The 23,394-nt window shown below is 41.7% G+C and overlaps 1 protein-coding gene across 2 annotated transcripts in view; it reads left to right on the top strand.

Annotated features, from left to right (window-relative positions):
- Window positions 1-23,394, top strand: part of ITPK1 (inositol-tetrakisphosphate 1-kinase) — a 160,893-nt gene that overhangs the window by 121,550 nt on the left and 15,949 nt on the right. For both annotated transcript variants that reach the window (XM_068946871.1, XM_068946872.1), the window contains 3 exons: window positions 15,981-16,079; window positions 17,971-18,011; window positions 22,895-23,060. In XM_068946871.1, the coding sequence (XP_068802972.1) occupies window positions 15,981-16,079; window positions 17,971-18,011; window positions 22,895-23,060 (306 nt within the window). The remainder of the gene's footprint in view (window positions 1-15,980; window positions 16,080-17,970; window positions 18,012-22,894; window positions 23,061-23,394) is intronic.

The raw sequence follows: 23,394 nt of genomic DNA, 5'->3' as shown, positions 1-23,394 counted from the left end.
AGAACTAAGCATTTTGGGATACCTGCAGTGTGCTGGTGACTCAGTTACAATTACATGGAATCATCTGTGGGCACAAAGGCCAAAAGAGCAGATTCATAGTAATCAAAGTGATGTGAGAACATAAAGGTAAAACCAAGCAAGTACGCATAGATCTGAGCTTCCAGAAACCTGATGAATTCGCATATAAAGCTTGCTGTAGTGAGTCTTTGTTATGCATCCTTGCAAAACTTAAAAGTGCTTAGGTTGACATTCTGCATCCTTGAAGTATAACTAAAATGCCTGTACTGTATGTGCTGGTCATAGTTTTATAAACTTCTCCAACTGCACTTTTCCAATATTTGTTTCCTTTTTCAATATCTAAATGCCTCAGCAAACGTTGTTTAGCTGTTGCATTTTGAGTGGCTCCCAGGAACTGGTATGTTCTTCGTACAGATGGCACTGTGGAATCAGATTCAAAAGATTAGGGTTCCCAGCCCTGCTTGTAGGGTGTCTGTTTGCAAGGCCATTTGCGAAACTGCTTTGGTTATAGTTTCACTGTCTGTAAAATGGAGTGATGATGGTTACTCCGTTTGTAAAAAGGGGGAAAATCTCCAGATGAGAGTTGGCAGTACTGCTGTTATATTTTGATCCTCAGCCTGGTGCTGAAACCCTTTGTTACCTTGCTCAGTTCACGTAAGGCCTACTTCAGCTCCCCTGGCAGTAGAATGACAGTCCCACTGGATAGCCCAGGGATGTTGGAAGAATCTTGAATGTAAGTGAAACTTCTTGTATTTGAAAAAGCAGGTATAAGTGGTATGTACGTCAGTGACAGAAGCCTAGATTTTCTACAAGCGTTTTTCATGTGCTTTTAGCTAGTTTAAAAGTTTAATCTTAGTCTTTACTCTGTTTTTAAAAGAATTACTACAAACACAAGCTAGTTCCTTTTATCTAATAAGAAGCAGATTAGTAAAGTTTTGAATGAAAGGCAAGACCACATGTCTCAGAAATCCGCTAATTGATCTTGAAGTAGTTTAGCTTTCCCAGAACTATAGACATGTTCCTCGTTTTGGAAATGTTATCATTTTGAACGTCTTCTATCTCCCTAACTTTGTTACAGAATTCTCAGTCTGTCAAAAAGAAAATGACTATCCAGATTCCTCAAGCTTGGAAAAAAGTCATTAAATAGATCAGGCAAAGAGGAAATAGCATGTCTACTAAATCAAAGATGTTTTATACAAACCATGATGGGTCATGCCGAGAACAGTCTAGCTTGTTGAGGTTAGCAATGTTTCTCTCCCTGAAAATTAGCCAAGAATTTAGCTCTTTCCATAACTTTCTGATCCACCTACGCATCAGAGTTCAACTTCTACAACTAGCATGGTACAAATCCACTGTTTTTCTGACTAGACAGTATTTAATGCTTATTTGATTCCAACATAATTAAGAATAGAATTTAGCCTGTAATTTTACTCAGCTTATTAGTAACTTTTATATTCCTTTGTGCAGGATATGTCTTATGCAGAGCATAGCATTTCAACATACCTTTGCAGTGTTGTCACCCACCAAAACGTGGGTAGGAAGACAGCCAGCAGATGCAAATGAAATTCTGTAAGTCTTTGCAGCTATTTGCTTGACAAAGTAGTGCATTTCCTGAAGATACAGACTGTTTTGCTTTTCATTTGGAAAAAGACCTAGTGAAAACTGGGAGTTGACCCTGAACAAAAGTTGGAATTTCCTCTTCACAGCTCAAATACTCTAAGTAGCAAAGTACAGTGTGATTTCCCAGGTGAATCTATCTGCGTGGCTGAAGACATCTTCCAGAGGGCCCATTTGTAGGTTGCTGTCAGGTATCCTGTCAAAGGCTGTTGTCTCGGTGAAAACCTTGTTATTTCATTGTAAACTCTTAGATCTCCTAGTGCTCTTTGTATTGATTAGCTAATGAATGGATATAGTCTGATGTTCCAACAGCTTGCGTCCCCGGTACTCCTTGGCATAGGGGCAGTACCTTTACGGAATTATGGCAAGCTATGGCGAGCTATCTAGGAGTTGGAAGTTTCCTACATGCGACCCCCACACCCACTCAGTGCTCTGTTTTAACATTGCAGTTTGTGGGTATAGTGTTGTTCAGCTTTCTTTTGATCCCTTTCTGATATTTGAGGCTTCTTCCACTCCAGATGCTACTGTTAGCTGCTCGTAGTAGCAAAACCACAGGCACTTCCTTAAGCGTGAGCCAGGGGTCAAGGATCATCATCATGCTAGGATTTGGCCTGTCTGGTGTAGGAATTGTGGGCAAGGTATATAGTGACAGTGAGCAACAAGTGCACTTGTTGAACTTTTCTTGGAATCATTTGAGAAGTGATTGATCTAAACACCCAAATTCCCAATCCAAACGATCCATTTTCTCTTAACAGAAGTAGTATGAAGTAGAATAAGTAAACTTGTTGTATTTAAGTCTTTTTCAGAGATATTTCATTGAAAAGGCTAGCATACCTAATGACTAATTTCATTGCAACTTACAGCTTGTTGGAGAGATTAAAAGGGAGAGATGTGAAAAGGATCTAGCCATCCAGGGAAAGGAAAAAAAAGCGGTTATATAAGCTTGAGTTTTGGCAATGGGGATTTGAAGGAGGGCCTAGTTTTGGAAATGTCACAGAAAGCGTTTATCCTTGAGAAAGCTTTTGAAAAGATGCCAGCCTAGGTGGGTAGGGGAAGGTCAGAAGTGGCAGGAGGACTTAGATTTCAGTCGTAAGAGCAGATAGGACTTTGAAGTGGCAGTGTTCAAGGACTGTGGGAAGTAGGGAAGGAACTGGATGGTCTCCTGAAAGGACAACCGGCACTGTGCGAGAAGACCTGGGGCAGTCGGTTAAAAGACTCGCAGGATGGGAGGGCCTAGAGAATGAATATTTTGTTGCGTTCGTAACAGCAAGAGTTGATAAAGGGGATGGTAATTAGGAAATGACCATTGTATGTAGGAAAGAAGATTCCACTGGCAATTTTTTGAATGTTTTTATTTTTAAGGAAACCATTTCCCATGCCTTTTAAATGCTGACTAATTGATTTTAGACATCACAGAGGTAGCTGTTACATCAAGCCTTAAATGGCTAAACCAATTACAAAAAAGGAAAATTAGCATACTTCAGTACATTTGGTCCTCCTGTCAGCAGATAGGAGCAACTTGCTGAGGCTAGTACAGCTCTTCCAGGCTAATGCAGTGCAAAGAGATACAAAGAAAAAAGATTCTTGTCACTGCATGAGTCAGTACCAATCAGTTATGCAAGAGCAGGAGGTCTAATCCGGGTTAATGTATTACAAACAAAAGATTCAGTAAGCAGTGGCATGCCTGTGCTGAGGAGCCCAAGATGAAACCACAGACACACACCTACAGTCAGATAGAAGAGGTTGATACTTTCATTTGCTTTTACAAAGTAAGATTATATTGGTGAGATTATTTGGGAGCTAATCTTTGCTGAAGTGGAGAAGATGATTTAGGAGACTATTTGTCCTGCCCTAGCGTTCCTAAACATAAAACTGAGCAAATCAACGTTTTAGGGCTTTACTTTAGGGTGGTTTTGCATGTGGACATCTCCTCCCCTCTTGCTGTAATGTTTCTTTGACAGAAGGTGGTGGCAGGTTCATGACTTAAGAATCAGTGTATTATCTGAAGCTGGAAAATAGTATGCATTTCTTTGTATATGCAGAATATACAGGTCAGCATTGCTTGGTGCAAGACAGAAACACATGTTTCAGGAGAACAAGAAGATTCTTTGACTGACTGCAGCAGCAGCTCACATGATGGTGTAATTATCTAGCAACAAAGGGCAGCTCCTTGCACCTGACTTTATCTAGGTAAAAGTTAGGTGTCTATTCAGTACCAGGTGTCTAGGTTACTCTGCAATCATTGCGCAAAGATAGGTACGTCCAAAAGTGATTAATCTGAAACTATTAAACATCTAACGTAAGTCACTGTCCAAAGGTTCCTTTGTCCATTGACTGTGCTAGGTACACAGACAGCTAGTATAGACAAGGTGGCTGAAGCCAGCTGAGATGAATTCCCCCTTCCGTCATGGTTATCCTTCAACACACAGCTTCTGGAAGATCTCCTTCATGCTCAGCAGGTTGCTATCACTGTGTGCTTGGCTGTTGGTGCTGCCATATGTACTGGAAAGTCAGTCAGGGACTCTGTGCTAGTGGGGATGTCCCTTCCGCTACCATTTCATTGCCATCTCCTTCTTGCCCAACCGTTATTGGAAGAGATGAAATGCTAGGCTTGCTGCTTCCTAGCAATGAGGTTTACAGGTGTGGACTCTTCAAAAAAGCAAGATATCAGACTGGGACACAGCCGTAGTCTCAATTGTAAAGGATACGTGGAATTGTCTTTGATTTGGCCGCTGAGTATTGGTTGAAGTAGTCTGAATAAGTGGAAAGAGTAGATGTATACAAAAAGTGCAAAACGAAGAGATTATCGCTGGTAAGATAGAATTTTTCAAAGAATCTATTTAGTAACAGTTATTCATCTAGTTTGGGGAGAATTTTCTCTTGGGTTTGTCCACGTGCAGAACACATGGATAGGGGTCGAATTTTTGGCAGAAAGAGGTGCAAGAAGTTTGGGCTCCTTTTGTACCCCTCCATACAGGTTTAGTTTTGGGGCTTTCATTTGGTGTTTTTTTTTTTTTTTTCCCAGAACTTGTCTTACATCTTGATATGCTTTAATTTACCCTGGTTTGGATGCAGCAGACCTGTTTTTCAGCGGGAATTTTCAAATGACTCATACTTCCACTGCTGTCCCAGCACAGCGCTGCTTTGTGCTTTGTGCAGAGTTGAGCATCAAATTGCCTGTGCACGCTCCTCTGCGGGGCCACCTGGGCAGATATTGCCCCCCTGTTTTGGATGTAGCATGTGTCCAGGTGTACGCTCCTACAATTCCAACTTGTAACAAATTCATATTCATGCAGTCCCTTAAATCAGCTCACTCCTGTAAACCTGTCAAGAGGTCCTGAACCTTTTTGCCCTTCTAGGGAGAAGGCCATATTCAGCCACCTCTTAAAAAGAGTTGGGAGGCAAATACTTGCAAACAGCTAGCATAGAAAACACAGAAGAAATGGTAGTAAATATAAAGACTAGGTCTCCAATTAACTCTGCTAACATTAGCAGTTCCCGCAGGAGAGGGAGACCACAGTAGGATTTCTGTATGTGGAATGATCTGGATGGTGTCTGCCAACTACTTTCCCTGGAGAATAAGAGGTTTCTTGCTGCTGTTAGCCCCTTGACATGCCCAGCATCAAACCGGGACTTGGGCTGCCCAAGATGAAGCCTCACAGTACAAGGAAGGGGTTAACCAGTAAATGTTGCCCACGCGGTATCATACGACTGTGCCGTCTGTATGAAATAAACCACTTGGTCTTGGATATTGCCCTGAGGGCTGCTGTTTTAGCAGATGACTCTCACGGAAATACAGAGCTTGTACACAGCCCCTTCTAATTCATACAGCACTGCCTTTTCTTCCTGATGACTGCCAGGATCCTGGTGCTCAGCCTTATTTCCTCCTTGCAGTCCCCCAGCTGTTTAGAAATGGTGTCAGCTCACTAAAATAGCATGACTTCTGGGATACCCAGTAAGGGCTGCTGGTCCTTGCCACCAGCTGGTTCTGGTAGGTGTTGCACAGTGCATTTTGGTCATCTGGGTTCCAGTGCAGGAACTCTGCGTGCTGCAGTATCTGCCCAGAATGTCATGCAGTTATTCAGGAAAAAAGGTACAGTGCTATGTAAGGACTTTTATGGGAGAAAACCAATCAAGTGTAAACAAAGTGGCTGGGTGCATTCCTTTGCTATAGTTGTACCGATTAGGACAGAAAAGCTTTCCCGTGTAGACATGTCTTTGCTTTTCTCCTTCCTGATGTTAAATGAAAATCCATGTAGCTTGTTTTTCTTGGAAGTTTTTTCTTCTCCTGGGTTTCAGAGAGGGCCCCCTCTTCCTCACTTTGGAATAATCATCAAATTGCACTGGTCCCTGTAGTGGGCAGCAGCTTTCCTCCCTGTGCTACACTCTAATTCAGCCTGTTGCAAACAAGGGCAGAACAGGGTCCTTGAAGGCCAGAACTTGTCTTTCATAATTACGATTTTCCTGAGCACTTCACAGTTGTCCACAGATACTCTTTAAAGCTCTTCATTTGAAAATACAAAAGGTTTCTTAATAAGAAAAACTGTTTGTCTGGTTATTTCTTCCATACCACAAAGTGCTAGTCTTTACGCAAGCTCTGAACTCTGAGCACTGTACAAGGTAAAAGTCCCTCATGTGTTAGAGAAGTTTGCTAACCAGTGCAAAGACAATGTTGGAACAGGATGTTACCTTTCAGTTTCCCATATGTTACATGTAAACTTTGGGTTGATAGTTATTTGCATCTGTTGCTGAGTTGATATTTAAGTTTCTGCTTAGGTTTCTCCATCCTTGTTTAAAGATATATTTGTTTCAGATTAAACAGTTCTTTAAGCTGTTCTTACTGAGACACCATGTTCTTATGTTTCATTCATGGTGCAGTAAGAAATACATTGCTATTGCACTGTTTTTCTGGGAAGCTGCTTTACTTAAGAAAACTCAAAAGAAAACAAAAGTAACCAAGCCTCTGGAGGAGCCTTTTGACCTCTCAGGATAGAGGTGGGCCCGTGTTCTGCTAAGTTAGATCGGGACCCACAAAATGTCAAAGACTGGAGACGCTCATCCACAGGGTTTGCTGTCAGCCTTGCTCTGTAGTACAGTGTCAGTGATTTCCTTCTCTTATTATTCAGTGTTATCCAAAGATATTGCTGTGTTTTATAGATCTGCATTTAACCTCTTGCAATTCAGTGTTTGCTCATGTATGTGTGAGCTAGTGAAGTAGAAAGGCTAGGCAGTTATCTACATTTCTCCCGTAGTCTGTGGCGTGGTCTGAAATGGAAGCAGAAAGCCATGTTGCTCCCAGCCTCTAAGTGGAGCACGGCTGCTGCAGGCTTGCTGGTACACTGCGCAGGCTTATTCTGGGCATGGCTGATACTGTCAGAACCCCTTCCAGCATGTCACTGAAAAGCCTCTCTGCCTTGGAGCAAGTTTTATCACTTTATTCCCCACTCCTTGTAGGCTGCTGCTTTGTCTCTGGCCTGGCAAGTTTAGATTGAAAGTGATATTTACCAAAACCATGACCTACACATTCTGTAGTCTCTCCCAGGATTTAGCTTACAAAAGCTCATTAAACTGATCTGGTTAAGGGCCATCAACCCTCTTAGATCAGAGAGCTATACAGAGCTTTCATTGACTCTCTACTCTTGTGGGTACTCTGCTGTGAGTATACTCACCAGTGGTGAGGTGGGTTTTCTTTTTCCTTTTTTTTTTTTTGTTAGACAATGTACTTTGCATAAGGCACTGAGAGTCTGGCTCTTCAGCCAACAGCAAGTAACTCGAGTCAATAGAGTTACCTGTGGGTAAAATCAGTGAGGAATTCAGCCTTGGGCCTTCAAGGCTCACCTTGGATTCTGGGAGTGATTAGCATCCCACTGGGTGAAGCAAACTGTTCCTTTGCTGTGAAATAAAAATTTCTTGTGTGCATGTTCTAGTGGTGAGGAACCTTGGTGCTAGATTGTCTGCTCAAGCACACGAGAGGCCTGATGCTAGTACAGTTCCTTCAGATTCCAACACTGTAATGTATAGCAGTATATTTGCAATATATTTTGGGACTCTCTGGCCGTTTTCAAGCTGAGCATGTTCATACAGGGACCGTTTGTTCCTCTCACTCGCTGTCTAGGCCAGTGGGATGCAATCTAGCATCCCACTAGCTTCTCTTGTGGAGGTGTGTAGCTTGCAGACAGCAATTATTAGCTTGGAAATTGTTTTGAACTAGTCTAAGTAGTTTCTAGCTCAGGATTCAGGCAGAGGAAGCATGAAATAAGCTATGTCAGACCACTTCTCCTGCATTTCTGAGAAAGTACACATATTTAGGCACTAGCTTCTGGTGCTGATGCTTACTAGTCATTTTGTGTACTAAAGTAGGCCACGTTGATAATTAAAGTTTTAAGTTCAGAGACTTGTTGCTTCAGAGTTGTGCTTCTAACCATCAATTCTGTATCCAGCGTATGGGCCAGTTTGTGAAACAGCAGATACAAGCTACTGTCTAGAGACAATTAAGGTGGCTTTAATAGGGATTCAGGTATTCACACCAAACCTTATTTTTGCCTTTTAATATGCAACACACCCAAGAAGCAGATTTAGCATTGCCTTTCTTCTGGAAGTCTCTTTGGAGTTTCACCTATATCATTGCTTTTAATTCCAGTGTACTGGGTAGGACGCTTTTGGGGTAAAAAGGCAGATCAAGGCTTCTTTGATCTTGCCAAATAATCCCTGTCATTTCCTCCTTGGTGAAGAAACTGGCTTTTATTCTTCATGTAATGCGCTATCTGTAAACTGGAAACATTCCAATCTGTAAAATGTTTCCCCAAACTTTGATACAACTTAATTGTTGTAAAGAATAATTCCTACAGTTTCAACAGAAGCAGTTCTAGCAGTTTTTCTTCAACCTTCCTCTCTACACATGAAACAATTTTACCAAAGATTGTTCTTTATACAGAGTCTAAAAAGCACCAAAAGGTTTATTTCCTTTTACTGGAGAGTTGGTCCGTTTACCACCACCCCCCACCCACTTTTTGTCAGGTATGTCAGAGTGCCTCATTAGGAGCCTTTCCCTGTGCCGCCACTAAGAAACCTGGTAAACTCAGTGGAGGAGGATGAAGTAGAAATTGTAAATATTCCACTTTCTTGGATACTCCTGATAAACTGCAGGAAATAGGCTCTAATTAACACTGCCAAAATGCTCTGCTTTTTCAAGCACCTAACATCACATATTGTAAAATTTTGGGAGTAGGAGGGGAGAGGCATGCTTGTACTCTACAGCTTCCAGTCTCTTGCATTTGCAAGGTGGTGGGGGTCACCCTTCTTATCCTTAACCCAATTTTGGGGTTATTTGACAATTAGCATGTGTCTCCCAGTCTTTCCTCTGATCTGTCTCCTGAATGAGATAATCTTTCACCTCTTAACTTCTTGCATTTCCGTGGACTTGCTTTATCGGGTTGTGTCAATGAACATGTTTCACTACCAGCCTGTTCTAACTCAAGGCATGTCTGTAGCTGTTCTGATCTGCTTCCATATACCCGTGAGGCTTAGTCGCAGCAAGTAAGCTGAATGCTTGTTTGCAAAACTCACCTCTTTAAAAGTAAGTGCCAAAGAGATGAGGTGAATTCCTTTCTTGGGAATCAGAAGGGAACACTCCATTTGCTATAGTGAATGAGCATCGGATGAAAATCTCGATCTACAAAGTAGGGGAGGATAGTGTACAGACCGCAGTTTTATGAAATGGCTATCCCTGAATAATTGTAGAGGTCAGCAAGGGAAGCTGAGGGAAGAACTTCTAGTAGGTTGGCTTCACTTTGACATTCTTCTTTATTTCTTCTTTAGCCTTTATCATCACACTCTCTCATGTAAGCTGAATTTGTCATATGCAAAAACCATAATTAGCACCCATTAATTGCATAGAAATGGCAGGTTCTTGAGAGCTTATTATAAAAGCTTCTTATTTATATTCAGTTGTGAGATTTCCTCACTCACTGCACAGATATTTTAAAATCATCAATTCATTAGAAATAAAGTTTGTTGCTTATGCTTATATTCACTTTTATCATAGATACTGAATGCACAATTCCTCACATTTGAAGCTATATTAAGGTTAGAATCATACCCTCAAAGCTAAGTACGCTCTGCCCTCTTGTGTCGTTGGAATACACCACCAAATGCACCCTAGATAGAGCTGCTTTATCATAAGAATTGGATTATTTTCCCTCCACAGACTTAAGATTAAGATACAAGCACATGAGTATGCAGACATGGGTTAATTTTCAACTTTCAATGAGATGTACAAATCAACGTATGTTGGTACAAAATCCGTTCTGCCAGTATTCCACAAATGTATTCGTTTCTGAGGGGAAGAGAAAACGACTTGATAGTATTTTTAATACAGCTCAGAAGTGCTAGAATAAGCTTCTGACTGAAAACTCTACAAAGTTATGTTTTTATGAAACTTCATTTGAAAAATAAAGTACCAGAGAAAGCAGTGAGGATAGGTTGTTCCAAATTACAGAGACTGGGGCTGCTGTAACCGTAAGTTGTGGGTTGGCTTAGCTTGGCTGACTCCTTGACTTGTCGAGTTTTGACCATAGAAGAAGTGACAGTCCAAAGCTATGGTAAGTTTACAATGATTGAAGAGATTCTGAAGGGCAAAAAACAGTTGTGTAGTGATTTAAATTAAGATACCTTCGAGATAAAGTTCAGCTTTATGCTAAAATAGGAATCTGCCAACTTCTGTATTTGATTAGTTATTTTTGGGGTTGAAAGTGAACTTGGGAGTTAGGGGTGAGCTGGAAGTTCAGATTTCCTCCCCTTATTGTATTAGGAGAAAAAGATGTTGTACTATCTGTGCATCCTCCCTGTCCCCAAAGGAGCAGAGTGCAGCAGTGCAAACTGGTGGGAGCTATAGTGAAGCACAGTTTCCTGAAAATCTCCATTTGTTTTTAAAGAGGCTTAGGGGTCTTCAAATCACAGAGCCAACTATTCTATTAGAGAGGGGCTTTTCTCAATAAAGTAGGAAGTTTAGAGTTTGATATGGTCTACTGTAAATCTTTCCTGATTGCTTAAGACTTAGCATTTGCTCTAAGAGCCTTTGATGGTGACTGACCTGAGCCAGTCCCGATTTTGACATAGAATGTTTTTCTGCTTATCTTAATGGGTCTTTACAGCAGAGGCCAGCAGTTTTCAGGAGCAGCTTTGCCATTTCTCTGCATACAGCATTATGTGATACAGAGGTAATGCACCCTGTTTCTTCAGAAACAATCCTGGTAGAGCTTCCAGCCACAGAGAGCAAGAGCTCAACATCTCTTCTTACTTAAGCAAGTCCCAAGCATTAAGATTTCCACCTTTTCCTGCAGTCAGAAAACTTTTTCCTCAACCAATACTTAGTCTACGTTTTCTTCCTTCTGCACGTCACATTGCTCCTGTCAGTATCGTTGAATTTCATCCAGAATAATTGGTGCTCCTTGGCACCAAAACCCTGGGTATGAATACTCTTTCCACCTCTCTTTTGTTGTTTAACTGTTATTCATCCTGTAGATTGGCCTTCATTAGTCATGTTTTCTACCTTCATAATAACATCGCTCCATGGGAATGGAGCAGCTCTGTGAGAAAGCTAACCCCAGAGCAAAACATGCTAGACCTGACTGCTCCAAAGCTGCATGGAGGGAGACAACTGCCACCCATCATTCCAGTTACCACCCACAACCTGTTGTTAATGCCTGCTTCTCTTCCGTCTTCAGAGATTCCCTGTTCCTCCTGTGTTTGGAGCAAACATGATCCCAGCTGTGACCTTAATTCAAAGAAAACTGGAGGGATGAAGTGTAGGTAGCAATGGAAGAACAGAAATGGTGATTTAAAAAAAAGAGACCACAGTAGAGAAGAAATGGGGGTGTGAGAAAGAGAAGCTACAGAATGTAAAAGGAAGGAGAGAAGGATCCCGCTATTGGAGCAAAAAATCTTGAAGAAAAGGGAGTCGAATTTAAAGAAAATATAGCAAGTAGACACTGCAAAGTGTATGCCAAGACCTACAATAGAAAATAAGGACAAAGATGGGAAGGAATAGGGGAAAGCGGTGACAGCATTTTGACTCTAAATTTAATGATGTGTTGTTTCTAACAACAAAAACACTGCAGATTCTTTCGGTGCTTGTCTGAAGTGAGAGCTGAAACCTCTCCTGATCTGAATAGTCTTTCCTTGTTGCTGTTGACAGTTCTGGATTTGACATGGTCCACCTGGAATTCTGGCTGCGTTTTCAAAGGCAGCTATAGATAGACTATCAGGTACTTGGAAAAGAAAGAAATATCACTGTCACGCTTACTCTGAATAAAAATAGGGCTTAAAAGCGTAATCTCTCTCTTGCATGATAGCATTCCTTTGATTTATAGAGATATTTGTCCTGCTGATACCTTTGGTTCAATAAGAGCTGAAGGAAGATGGAGTTAATAATTATGTTTATCCAGGGTTAAACTTAACTACATTTTATTTAAACATTATTAAGTGAATTAGCCATGCAGGTTTCTAACAGACAGAAAGACTGGGCTGGAGTTACTCTGCAGTCAGTACATCAAAACTTTCAAAAATCTGGCTAGGTTTTTATTAAAAAATAGATGAAAAATTTAAGCTTTGTAGTAAGAAAATATGAACCTGTAAAAATGGTCCCTTTTTGATGGCTTTCCTCCAAGTTTGCTTCAGTTGTGATTGTAGGCGATCCGTAAACCACTTTTTGTGAGGACAGAACTCAGAACATACAGAGCCATTCTGTTAATAACTGAAGATGTGCTCAGACATGGTCAGACCTAGCTTGGTTTTCTTCCTAGTGAAAGAGAGAGCCTCCTCTCTCCCATCCCCTTTTCAACAAAAATTCTGATTTCTTTTTAAATTTTTCCTATGTTTGGACATAAAATAGAAAAGCAAAAAATAGCAGAGGGAAAAGACATGAGGATTTCAAAAATCAAAGCCAGTTTTCTGCAAACAGAACAACCAGAAATATTTCTTCTGAAATGCAGGTTTGATAACTCAATATATGTACCTAGTGGGAGGGAGAAAGTGCCAAGCTTTACTTTCAGCTCCAAGGTGGAGAGTACAGAAACTGCATTTGTAGAAATCTCTTGAGAACTAAGGGCATTTGTATGTAGGCAAAGATGGAAGGTGAGACAGAATCTTTCCCAAATTTGCTATTTTAGAAAAGAGTCTCTTCTGGTCAGTCACATCTTGAAGCACAGCCCTGAGCTGAGTACTGATGGTATAAAAGTGGCAGCACCTACTCCTCGTGTGAGATCTGAATTGCATTAACTCTGTGTCCTGACACATGCATATAGTCACTTCTGTTAGTGGTTCACATCTAATGCATCTCTTTGGGAGGCATGCTGCAATTGTGGCATCATACCTCAGTTCTCAGACTGCTTCTGTAGAAGTATTCAGTCCTCATTAGGTCTCTGTAATGCAAGTAAGAACTTGTTTTTAAATCAGAGGGTTAGGCTGTAGTGTCAATACAAAGAGTCAGCAGTGGGGCCAGACTGACATCTCCCAGTCTCACCTCTAGACCATCTGTGTTTACTGTTGTCCTTTTTTTGGGGGTGGTTTCCTGTGGTGACTAGTCACTACTGGTTTGAGAAGGAATAGTGACAATGGCTAACAAAGTCTAGTGCCTGAATGGAGCTCAGTCATATCCTGCTAAGGCTGATTACCTTGCCGGGAGGAGAAGGCAATGTTAAATACCACCTCTGCATGTTTGATTATACTTTGTGGATTGTATGATGTAGTTTCTTGCTGACGAAAAGCAGTATAGAGATTGACCTTCAGCCAGAGGTCTGTCGTGGACCTCAGTGCCGAGAAGGTATGCTGAGCCAGCTTCCCCTCTGATAAAAGGAGCTTGATGGTGAGAGAAATCTTCAGAGTGTGTTTGCCACCCCTAGGAAGGAAGAAAGGATCATCAATGACAGCTGGAGAGCTTTTTTAAACTGACAGCTACCTTTAGAAATGCAGCATGTCTAATTAAACTTGGAGCAGCAGCTTTCTAGCTGCAGGCTGTGCAGAGATCTTGGGTTGGGTGAGGGTTGGTTTGTCCTCAAGTCTGGCCATGAGCTAAAAGTTTGTTTTAGAGAATTCAGTGGGTCACAGTTGCTCTCTTGATGGAGAAAAGACCATTGCTTTGCAGTCAAACTCAGCAGGAGTACTTTGAGGTGCTAAGAGTCTCCTTCGCTAACTTTTGTTGATCCAGGTGGTCTTTTCTAAGTAGAAAGTCAAAGAAATTACTGTTTACTCGTTCCTTCATCTTCCCATCCAAGTGTCATATAGTTGGCAGGAACATTGAAACCTCCCCATCTCCGATTCCTGTTTGCATGGGAGAGAAGCGGAGAGAAGTGAGTTGGAATCATACTGCATTTACACTCTGAAGACAGTTATTTGTGAGCCTCGAGCATACGGGTGGGAGAGCTGCCAAGCCAAAGTTGTTCCCAAGTATCTGTAAACTAAATCTAATTCCTTAAATTAATCCAACTAGGGAACTTTTGGTCTGGCAAAGGCTTGTAAATATTACAGTACCTGTCACTTTTGGATGCGGCTCTCTGTTTTCTTAGCAGTGAGCTGAAAACTTTGAAGTCTGGGATGTTTTGTTTTGCTTTTTAGAGGTTGACCTCAAAGCATCAATCTTTCTGCTCCTTTTGGGGTATATGAAAATAGTCTTTTCTCTTTGTAGAAAACTTCTTTTAGCAACAGCATTGTTTAATGGTCAGAGTTCTCAGATATTCTCAGAGCATTCAAGCGTATATTGAGATAGGTATACTAAGATGTAAAGTTTTGCTTCTCTGTTATTTTCAGTGTCTCAGTTTTCCCTTCTGTATGACAGAACAATGCATAAATATACACTTGAAGTGAAAAGCATCTAAATCTAAAGTGGTTTCAGGATGTACAGCTCTCTGTGAGTATATAGATAACTATGCTTGAGTTTTAGTTTACATGTACTTTTCAATGTTTGCATCATTTTCAATGTTTGCAACATAGCCTCAACCTGTTTGGATTCTCTATGCTCTCTGGAATCATAAGGGATGATAATAACAACGATCACATTTTGCTTTTTTTCAAGGCAAGTTCCTGGTTGAGACAAACCTGTAACTTAAGCTTTGCCAGACATACTAGTGGCTTCCACCATTTGTGCTAGTCCCCCATTGCTCCTTGGAGGAAGGTGTCTCAGTATTTCTTTTAGGTGATTTTTGGCTGATATATTCTAAATTACGGTTCTCCACTGCACAGCTAACTTGAGTTATAACTCATTTTTTTGCTCCAAACTTAACCTGGCTGTAGCTAAAACTCTGTGGAGGCAGTACTTTTAAGGCTGTGCTCACTGAGGAATTGATCTGGATGGTTGCTCTTATTTGGGTAATGTTCTTGATTTGGCTTTTTTCACGTGTGCAAATCTTTTGTCTGAAAGTCTTTGGGCTCACCAACTTGTCCCAGGGCTGTGTTTTCTTTGCACTTTAAATTGCGACCCAGCCATCTTGAAAGGTGGACGCTTGTGCTTGGGTACTCTGAGTCCTGCGGGGTTTCCTACCATTTCTGCTGCATTCCTAGAGGAATCAAAGTTCTCCTACAGTAACTAAGAACTGAGTCCTGGAGAAGTTCAGCATACTGAAATCACTGAGGGCTGGCTTTTGACTCCAGCCTTCCTGCAACCTCATGAGGACAGGACCTCACGCTACTCTGTTTACTAGGGTTCCTGTGTTTTTCTCTTTAATCAAAGTCCACTGAGTAATCTTGCCAAGGTATCTCCATGGAAAGCAGCACTGTGACTCTGGCTTTGCCAGACCAAATGAGCGCTGCTTTCATGACAGAGATCAAGGGATGGATGTCCTACTGGAAACTGGGATGTATTGCATGTCTGGCACCTCGGCTGAACTAAATGCACACTGGAATCTGCCACCTGACAAGCCCTACTGTAATGGTTGCTTTGTGAAACTGCTTAGTCCAGCATCACTTGTTAACCCTACAGGTTAACTCTGTGCTTTTGAAAATGCTACTTGAAGGCAAAATGTTAAGAGCTAAGACCCCAGGTGCTTCTTACCTCACTGGCTAACTCTTGAGTAGTTATGTATTCATAAGTAGGTGGTGTTTTTTGCCTGTCTACCGGTAACAATTTGGGCTTTATATTATCTTCCTCTTTTGGAGTGTGTGAAACTTAGACCTTTCATCTTCTGAAATGTTTCCAGAAACCCAAATTCCTCGTGCTTTAATATCAAAATAAAGCTGACTATCTGACTATCTAGAAGCAGTTACTCTGGAGAGAGCTGATAGTGATGCAGCTGAGAAGCTAAACCCCTGATCTCCATTTGAGTCTTTTTTTTTTTTTTTTTTTTGTCTTGTAGATGAGAGGATCTGTTCACCACCCTTTATGGAGCTGACAAGTGCCTGTGGCGAAGATACCTTGCAGCTAATAGAGAAGAACGGACTGGCGTTCCCATTCAGTATGTAAATGGACTTTCCTTGCGGCTTCTAGTAGGTTCTAAATATTCCACATATCCGCACAAGAATGTTGTAGCCAACGTTGTGGGACTGGATGTTTCATTGCTAATATGTATAGGATGTTGTAACCTTCCTGAAGCAAATGCTCTGAAGCAGTCTGCTTGGAGAGTGGAGCAAAATCCTTCCCAGTCCATTTTTATTTAGCCTTTTATTGATGTTCATTAATTTAAACAGCTTGCTACAGTAAACGTGATTTCCTGGGAAATGCTAATAATTCTAGCAAAGATAGCCTCTTGCCCTGAACTTGTGCAAGAAGTTTCTCCTGCCAGCTGCGTTTCTTGAGAAAATTGTTCTCTTGCTGATTGCCCCTTTTCTTCACCACCCCTCCCTTCTCTGATGCAGGCTGCAAGTATAATCTTAGTGGGTAGAAGAAAGAGTAGAAATGACAGTAGACAACAGGCTCCGAGGACCCACAGCCTCAAACAGCTACTGCCAACTGTTTGTCCTGTTGTAGCAGGTTTTAGGTGGCTCTTCTTTTTTAATTCCTTCTTTTATTTGATTCCTTGCAATGTAAAGTGAGCAGGACGGCTTAGCAAGTGTTCCTTCCCATGGTGCGTTGCCTCATTTGTAAGGTTCGGAGGTAAAGTTGTGTGGAATGAGCATATTTTGCCTTCCTTGTCATTGCTCTCCCAGATGAGGCAGGTCTCCTGAAGCTAGGTTGTGAAGCAGTAGTTCAGAGCCGACTGAATGGCTTTGACACCCCTCCCTCACCCATGCACACTTTCTTTTCATTACGTCTGGCTAGTGCTGAGTAGTCAAACAGCATAGGCCACATTCAGAAGTTATGACTCAACTCCTCTAAATGATAATGAAATTTAAAAAAATAACAAGAGTGACATTATGTGGGTGCTCTTTCTCTCTCTTCTGGTTTTTTAATTTCTCCAGCTCTCCAGAGCATGTGTCTATGAGACAACATCGACCACTTTCCAACATTTCTAGTAGCAGCTTATTTTGACCTCTAGTGCAGATCATTTGCCCTTCATAGCTGCCTGTCCTCTTGCCTGGCAATTTAACTCTTCCAACAACCCCCAAAGAAGTCTTGTCATATACCGCCCCCCCTACTCCATGTGCATTTTTATCCCCTTCTCTGCTTTATATATGAATGATTGCCCACTCACTGCATCAGCTGTGCTCATCATGCAGATCCCAGGGTCTTCTGCTCTCTTCTGGTTTCATAATAGCAGCAGCATGTTTTTCTTCCCTCGTGCCAGTTTTAGGGTAGAGGGTGGAACCAGGATGCACAGAGCAGATAAGGAATATGGAGGAGGAAGCAGAACTGCTGGGCTCTTTCTACTTTTTTTCTCCTCTATGGTTGCCTGTGAAAAATATGTCGTATCTTAGTTTGGTTCAACCTTTTTGGTTGCCTGCCCTTCCGTAAGAACAGGGAGGTGGGGAAAGCAGTTGGTTTCTGCTGCGTCCCAGCTCTGTTGTTTTCAGGAGGACAGTAGTGTTTTGTGGTGCCTGTAGCATGGCTCCAGCCTCAGGTGAAATCACGCACTTGTGAAGAAGCCCTCAGGCTTAGGCAGGCCTTAGGCAGAAGGGCAATACTGGTACTGATACTAACTTTTTAGCTGGTGCTTGGCACCTCCGTACAGTCTTAATAATGACCTCTGCCCCTTATTACAGGGAGAATTTGAGAGTGTAGGGCTTGGAGCAAGCCAAACTTTGCAATAATTGAGGACACTGTTCAAGCAGAGACTGTCAGCATTATCTGGTACAGTCACCACCTTGGTGTGGTGAACTGCAGTGCTGCACATGTCAGTGGGAACAGATTTGTAAGGGTTGTGTGTGGCCTGTTTCAGTGATGCGTTGTTGTTTTTTTTTTTTACTCAGTTTGTAAAACCAGAGTGGCCCATGGAACCAACTCTCACGAGGTGAGTTAAACAATTTTTGCAGCATTATTCTCCTGCTTCCAGTCCCCCCTCATGATGGTTTGGTTGGAGCTTTCTAATCCTGTTGCAGGCAGGATGAGGGCTATGTCCAAACCACTTCCTTTCCCCTGCCTCTCCCTCATGTTTAATAATACTATTTTTTCAGATTTATCTGAAATGAGGTTGAATACGATTTTAACTTCCTGAAGTGGAAGTTTTCTTTCTAGCAGTTTCTAGCTTCTAGTATTTCTAGTTTTCTTGTTTCTAGCAGTCTAGCAGCTATCTGCGAGACATGTCCTTCTTCAGCCTGTCCTTTGGTGGGAGGTCATACTAGGTGATGTTTCTACCTCACCATGTTTCTCCTCCAAATATGTATGTGGCGCTGGTGAGAAATGTTTTTGTGCAGATGAAACATGTTTGTGCTGCAGATGAAACAAAAGTATTAATGAAGGCCAGCTAGCGTCTCACAGCCCTCTCCTTAAGGGGGAAGGAATAGCAAATAGAGACCATGTTTCCAAGCGTACTCAGTTGTAGTAACATGATAGAGCTGTGAGAAAAAGACCGGGCAACGTAGAGTTATCTACTTTGCCTCATTCCTGTAAAACAAGTGCAATTAAAATGGTTGTATATTCCTGAATAGTGTGTGCTCCCTATGAGCTTAGCTTGCTCTAGATTTAGGCAAGTCAAGCCGAGTTCTGTTGTAATTCTTTTCCATTTGTGCTTCCTGCCTCCCTGCTTACCACATCTCAATTTTAAGAATCCAGTCCTCGCTGCTGTCTGTAATAATGCCTGGCTTTCTTTGCTAACAAGGCAGTGATCGTTCCAGGTTTTCCAGCTGCTCCTGAAATATGCAGTATGTTGCTGCAGCGTCTCTGAGAGCTGAAGGCCCTAAAGTAAAATGTAAATCTACAGGAACAGAATGCCTACAGCTCAGATTTTGAGTGACCAGCAGTAACTTTTAAAATGCAGCTACATTTTTTGTATAGGCTTTAGCGTGGATCATTTTACAAGCATGACACGCAGTCCGGTTGGTGTTTGTGGGAGCAGTCTCTCTGTATTTTTGCTGTCATTCACCAGAACACTTGGGACCGGGTTGCTAATGAGTTTAAGATACCAGATTCCCTGGTGATTTTCCTGCAGAGAGTTCTTCTGCAACTGCAGCCTGCAATGCACGATCCTTTCAGTACCTGCGCAGTTCAGCTTCGACTTGCCTTTCCTTAATGAGTCTTTCTTTGCAGTTCTTTTATACAGTGCAGGCATACTTCAGCCTCCTGCCAGAGTTCCATTTTGTGAACAAAATTTAGGCTTGAATACAGTTGTAGGCTGCAATTTATCATGGGAGCTTATGACTGGAGCCCAGCATAGGCCCCTGGAAAAAAGCCTGAAATCTTGTGTGATACGTTACACATTTTGTAGTAGAATCACTTTTAGAGTTGCTGTGTTCTCAAGAATGATTTTAAGGTGTATTTATGATCAGAGAGGAACTGCCTTGTAACTGCTGTTTTATGACCAATAATGGCAAGGGAAGCACAGAATAAATATTCTGCTTACAAGACAGACTGTCTGAAAGATGGAATATAGGCCTAAAGCAAGAAAAAAATTCTTTTGTGTGTTTTATTAATGATTCCTTCCGTGGCTTTTACCAAAGTGTTTAATTTTGTGTAGAGAGATCCCCACTGCAGAGCTGACACTGAAACTAACCCAGCCTGATCAGAAACTTGCCTGTCTTGGTAAAACGCCTATTCAAAACGTTCAGACACTGGCTTACAGGGACAGCTGAGGGTACAGACATGAGTTTGGGTTTGTTGCCAGTCAGTCCTGGCAGACTCTGCATTTTGCTGGGAAAGCACAAGTTAGTTAAGCTGAGGTGCTATTAGTCTTCCTGTGGTGTCCCGCAGTTCCACATGGCCTCTGCACTGGAGGTCACGTCTGCCAGCTCGGCACTTGAACCCCGCTTTGCCAGCACCATTTATTTTAGACTAGAACAGAGATGATGCCTAAAAGTCCTTCTTCCCTGCCACTAACTTGATTGACCTTCTGGTAAAGCTACTGTGCAACACCACTGAGACCCATAACCTCAGGAAATGCATCCAGAATAACTCTTTTTCTAAATGTTGAGTAGAGAGGAATGAAGGGCCAGAGTCAGAGAATCACATTGTTTTTTCAGGCCGAATTCCTTAAGGACATTGTTATTAGAAATTCTTGGTGCCGAATGTTTTGCTTTGCCTTCAAAAGAACCCTCTTTTGAGGGTTTGAACTGAAAGAGGAATGCCATTTGGAAATTATGATATAAAATATTGTTCCCATGTTACTGCCAGACACAGCAGGTCTGGGCTAGATGACGAAGAGCAAGTACATCCTGCAAGTGAATTCTTGGGGCTGTATTCATGCATGCTAAAAACCCTGAGACATCACAGTGAACTGATATAACATAACAGCATGGGAGTGATATGGGTTATGTGCCAGTCCGTGGGGCTGTCAGCACAGAGCTTTGCAGACCAGAGGTTTCACATGGTTTCCAATAGCCTGGGTCAGTTTTGTGCAGAAAAGATAAACTCTCTCGGTTTCCGCACTTGTAAAATGGGATGATAAGTACCTGTTCATCTTATGAAGGAGTGGTTTGTGGGGATTCATTAACTAATGTTTGCAAAGAGCAGTTGAGGGATAGGAGCGACATGTTTGCCAGTATGATATTATAGATATTATTAAGCCAACAGTCTACCCTGGAGGAGGAAGGCAACAGTGGTTCCTGCCACCGGTGAGAGACAAACGAGGTATGATGTTGTTGCTGTGAATCATCTTGATGGATGGTTCTGCTGGTTAGAGTAGGTTTCTTGCACAGGTTATTACCGCTCACAAATCCAGTCTGTGCTGTCAAAGAGATAGCATCTGCTATAATGGAGACAGAGTAAGAATATCAGTTGCAGTAGGCATTGGCTGCATGCATTGACTTGAACTTAGATAATGTTAATCTACTGAGTCACTGTGCATGCATGCAGACAATTACGTGATCTAATGTGCCAGGTAAGGAGGAGAACAGAATAATAGTCAGGTAGAGACGAAAACGTGCTCAGACTTCTAACTATGAACGTGTAATCGCTCTGTTGTTTACCATGGCTATGGTTTTGCCATAAATGAACAGCAAAACCTTTTAAATTTGCTATTTTTATTACAGGAACAAAGTAAGATATTACTAAGAATTCAGATATAGCTCCTCAGTCTCTCAGTACAGCGTTCATCAACTGAGCAGCTGATCATATGTAATATAAAATATGAGAGAGAGAGCACAAACTGGAAAAGTTTCCTTATAAGATCCTTCCAGTGGCCTTGATTTCACTAAGATACAGCTAACATCAGAAGGCATGAAAACTGACAGGAAGCATTTGGGAAGAGAGAGCTAGCAGCAAAACTCTTTGCACCATGCTGAGGCAGGAATCTCCAATTTTATTATTTTATTCTGTATGTTGCTGTGGAATCACTGAGGGACCCGCAAAGAATTCTCTTAGCCCCTCTGGGCTGTCTTTCGTCCCAAGTAAAATATTAGGCTCAAGGAGGCTGAGCAGAAAAACTAACAGGCTTAAAAAAAAAGTTGTGTTTCAGAACTTAGGAGCCTTTCTGGCAAATGTTGTGCATCCTGTGTTGAGTGAGTTAGGTGAGAGGCATAAGAAGCAGAGAGTTAGCCATTGTCTTACCAGGTCCTCTGGGGGGGAAGATGCTCTAACCAAAGCATCCCTGCCTATAGGAGGGAGATGAGACATCTTAGTTTTGCCCAGAAAAAAAGTGAGATGTGTATTATGTCAGGTTCTCTGGCCTTGGATGGTCCTTACTCAAAGTGACCTGACTATCAAAATCCCCTTCTGCCACTGTGGATAACAAGGCGCAGCGTCATTGGAGTAAGGGAGAGAGGTCAGTCCTCAGGTAACTAGAACATAGCTTTTTCAGGGCTTTGAAGCTGGAGAACAAATGTGAGTTTATTCTTACTACTGTTTAGGGGTGCACTGTAAAGTAATTTCGTCAGTCTCTACCAGAATGGTGCTTGCTGCCAGTCCTGCATAGGAGCCATGGCAGGGTAGGGCACCATGTTCATGGTAATTAAATGTGCGTGTAACCATGCCTAATGGAGGGATTCATGCAGAGAGCAGCGTAACATGTACTGAGATATGCTGGCTTGTCAAAGTGCTTGTCTGCACCTTACCAGCATTGCTTCCATGCTGTTTGAGGCAGCTGTTGTTCATCATTAAGGCCCTATAAATGACTTCCTTTTTGGCATACTTTTTCCAGTCCCTTCAAGGGGAGTATACGTTTCAAATAACGGGAAGAAACCAAGCCAAGGAAAACACTGGCCCAGCACTTACTAACAGTGAGCACTACTACGCTTTGAACAAAATTCTCTGCTGTTGTGGGTGAAACTCTGTTACTTAGGGCATTACAACTGGGCTGAACCAAGCTACTGAGGGAACTTATATTGTTAGTAAATTCAAGCATTTATTCGTTCATAATTCTGTTGTTCTCATGCTTTATGTTCTACCCTTTTGTTTTTCTTAATAAAAGCTGCAATTGTGGTAGCTCCTTAACTTAAAGTAGTAAATGGAATTGCAAAAACTGAGAAGAAAATACTGATTCAAATGGTTTTGATTGAAAATGAAAGCCACACCGCCAGTAGTGTTCAGAGGGTTCAAACTGTAATGGAATAGGTGTAGCTGCTGAGCAGAAATTTGCACTTGGACTCTATATATATGTGTGTGTGTGTGTATTTATATATATATATGTATGTATGTATGTATATGTATATATTCATCACTAGATATTCCCCTCAGTGCTGGTCAGGTGGTTGGTAAATGTGAAATAAATGAAACACTTGAGCAAAACTGTTTGTGTATTTTCAGATGGCAATCATCTTCAACCAGGAGGGCCTGAAGGCTGTCCGTCCCCCTTGTGTCATTCAGAGCTTCATCAATCACAATGCTGTGCTATATAAGGTGTTTGTGGTTGGGGAATCCTACACAGTGGTGAAAAGACCATCTTTAAAGAACTTCTCTGCTGGTATCTCAGGTACGTTGTGCCCATTTAGAAGGACATACGAGAGGAAATGTGTTCTTGGAGCCCTGGCTACAAACAGCCAAAATAAAAAATATCTTTGAAAAGGCCGCTGAAGTGAAGGCATCTGGTTTTTACATACTGTGTTTCCTCTTCTGTATTATTTCAATAGGAAGGGAGATAACTCCTCTGCTCTGGAACACATGTGAATGACATTCATATAGTAAATATTTATACAACAGTAACCTGAGTATTACCTATTAGAAACAGTGTTTTATGTCATGTGGAGTGGGAGAGAGATAGAAAATCTCTAATTTCACAGTAAGTTCATATGTTATTTGTTCTGGAG

This window comes from Struthio camelus, chromosome 5 (genome assembly GCF_040807025.1).
Source record: "Struthio camelus isolate bStrCam1 chromosome 5, bStrCam1.hap1, whole genome shotgun sequence".
NCBI lineage: Eukaryota > Metazoa > Chordata > Aves > Struthioniformes > Struthionidae > Struthio > Struthio camelus.
The sequence above is the reverse complement of the archived record's forward strand: the minus strand, read 5'-3'. Positions and strand labels throughout refer to the sequence as shown.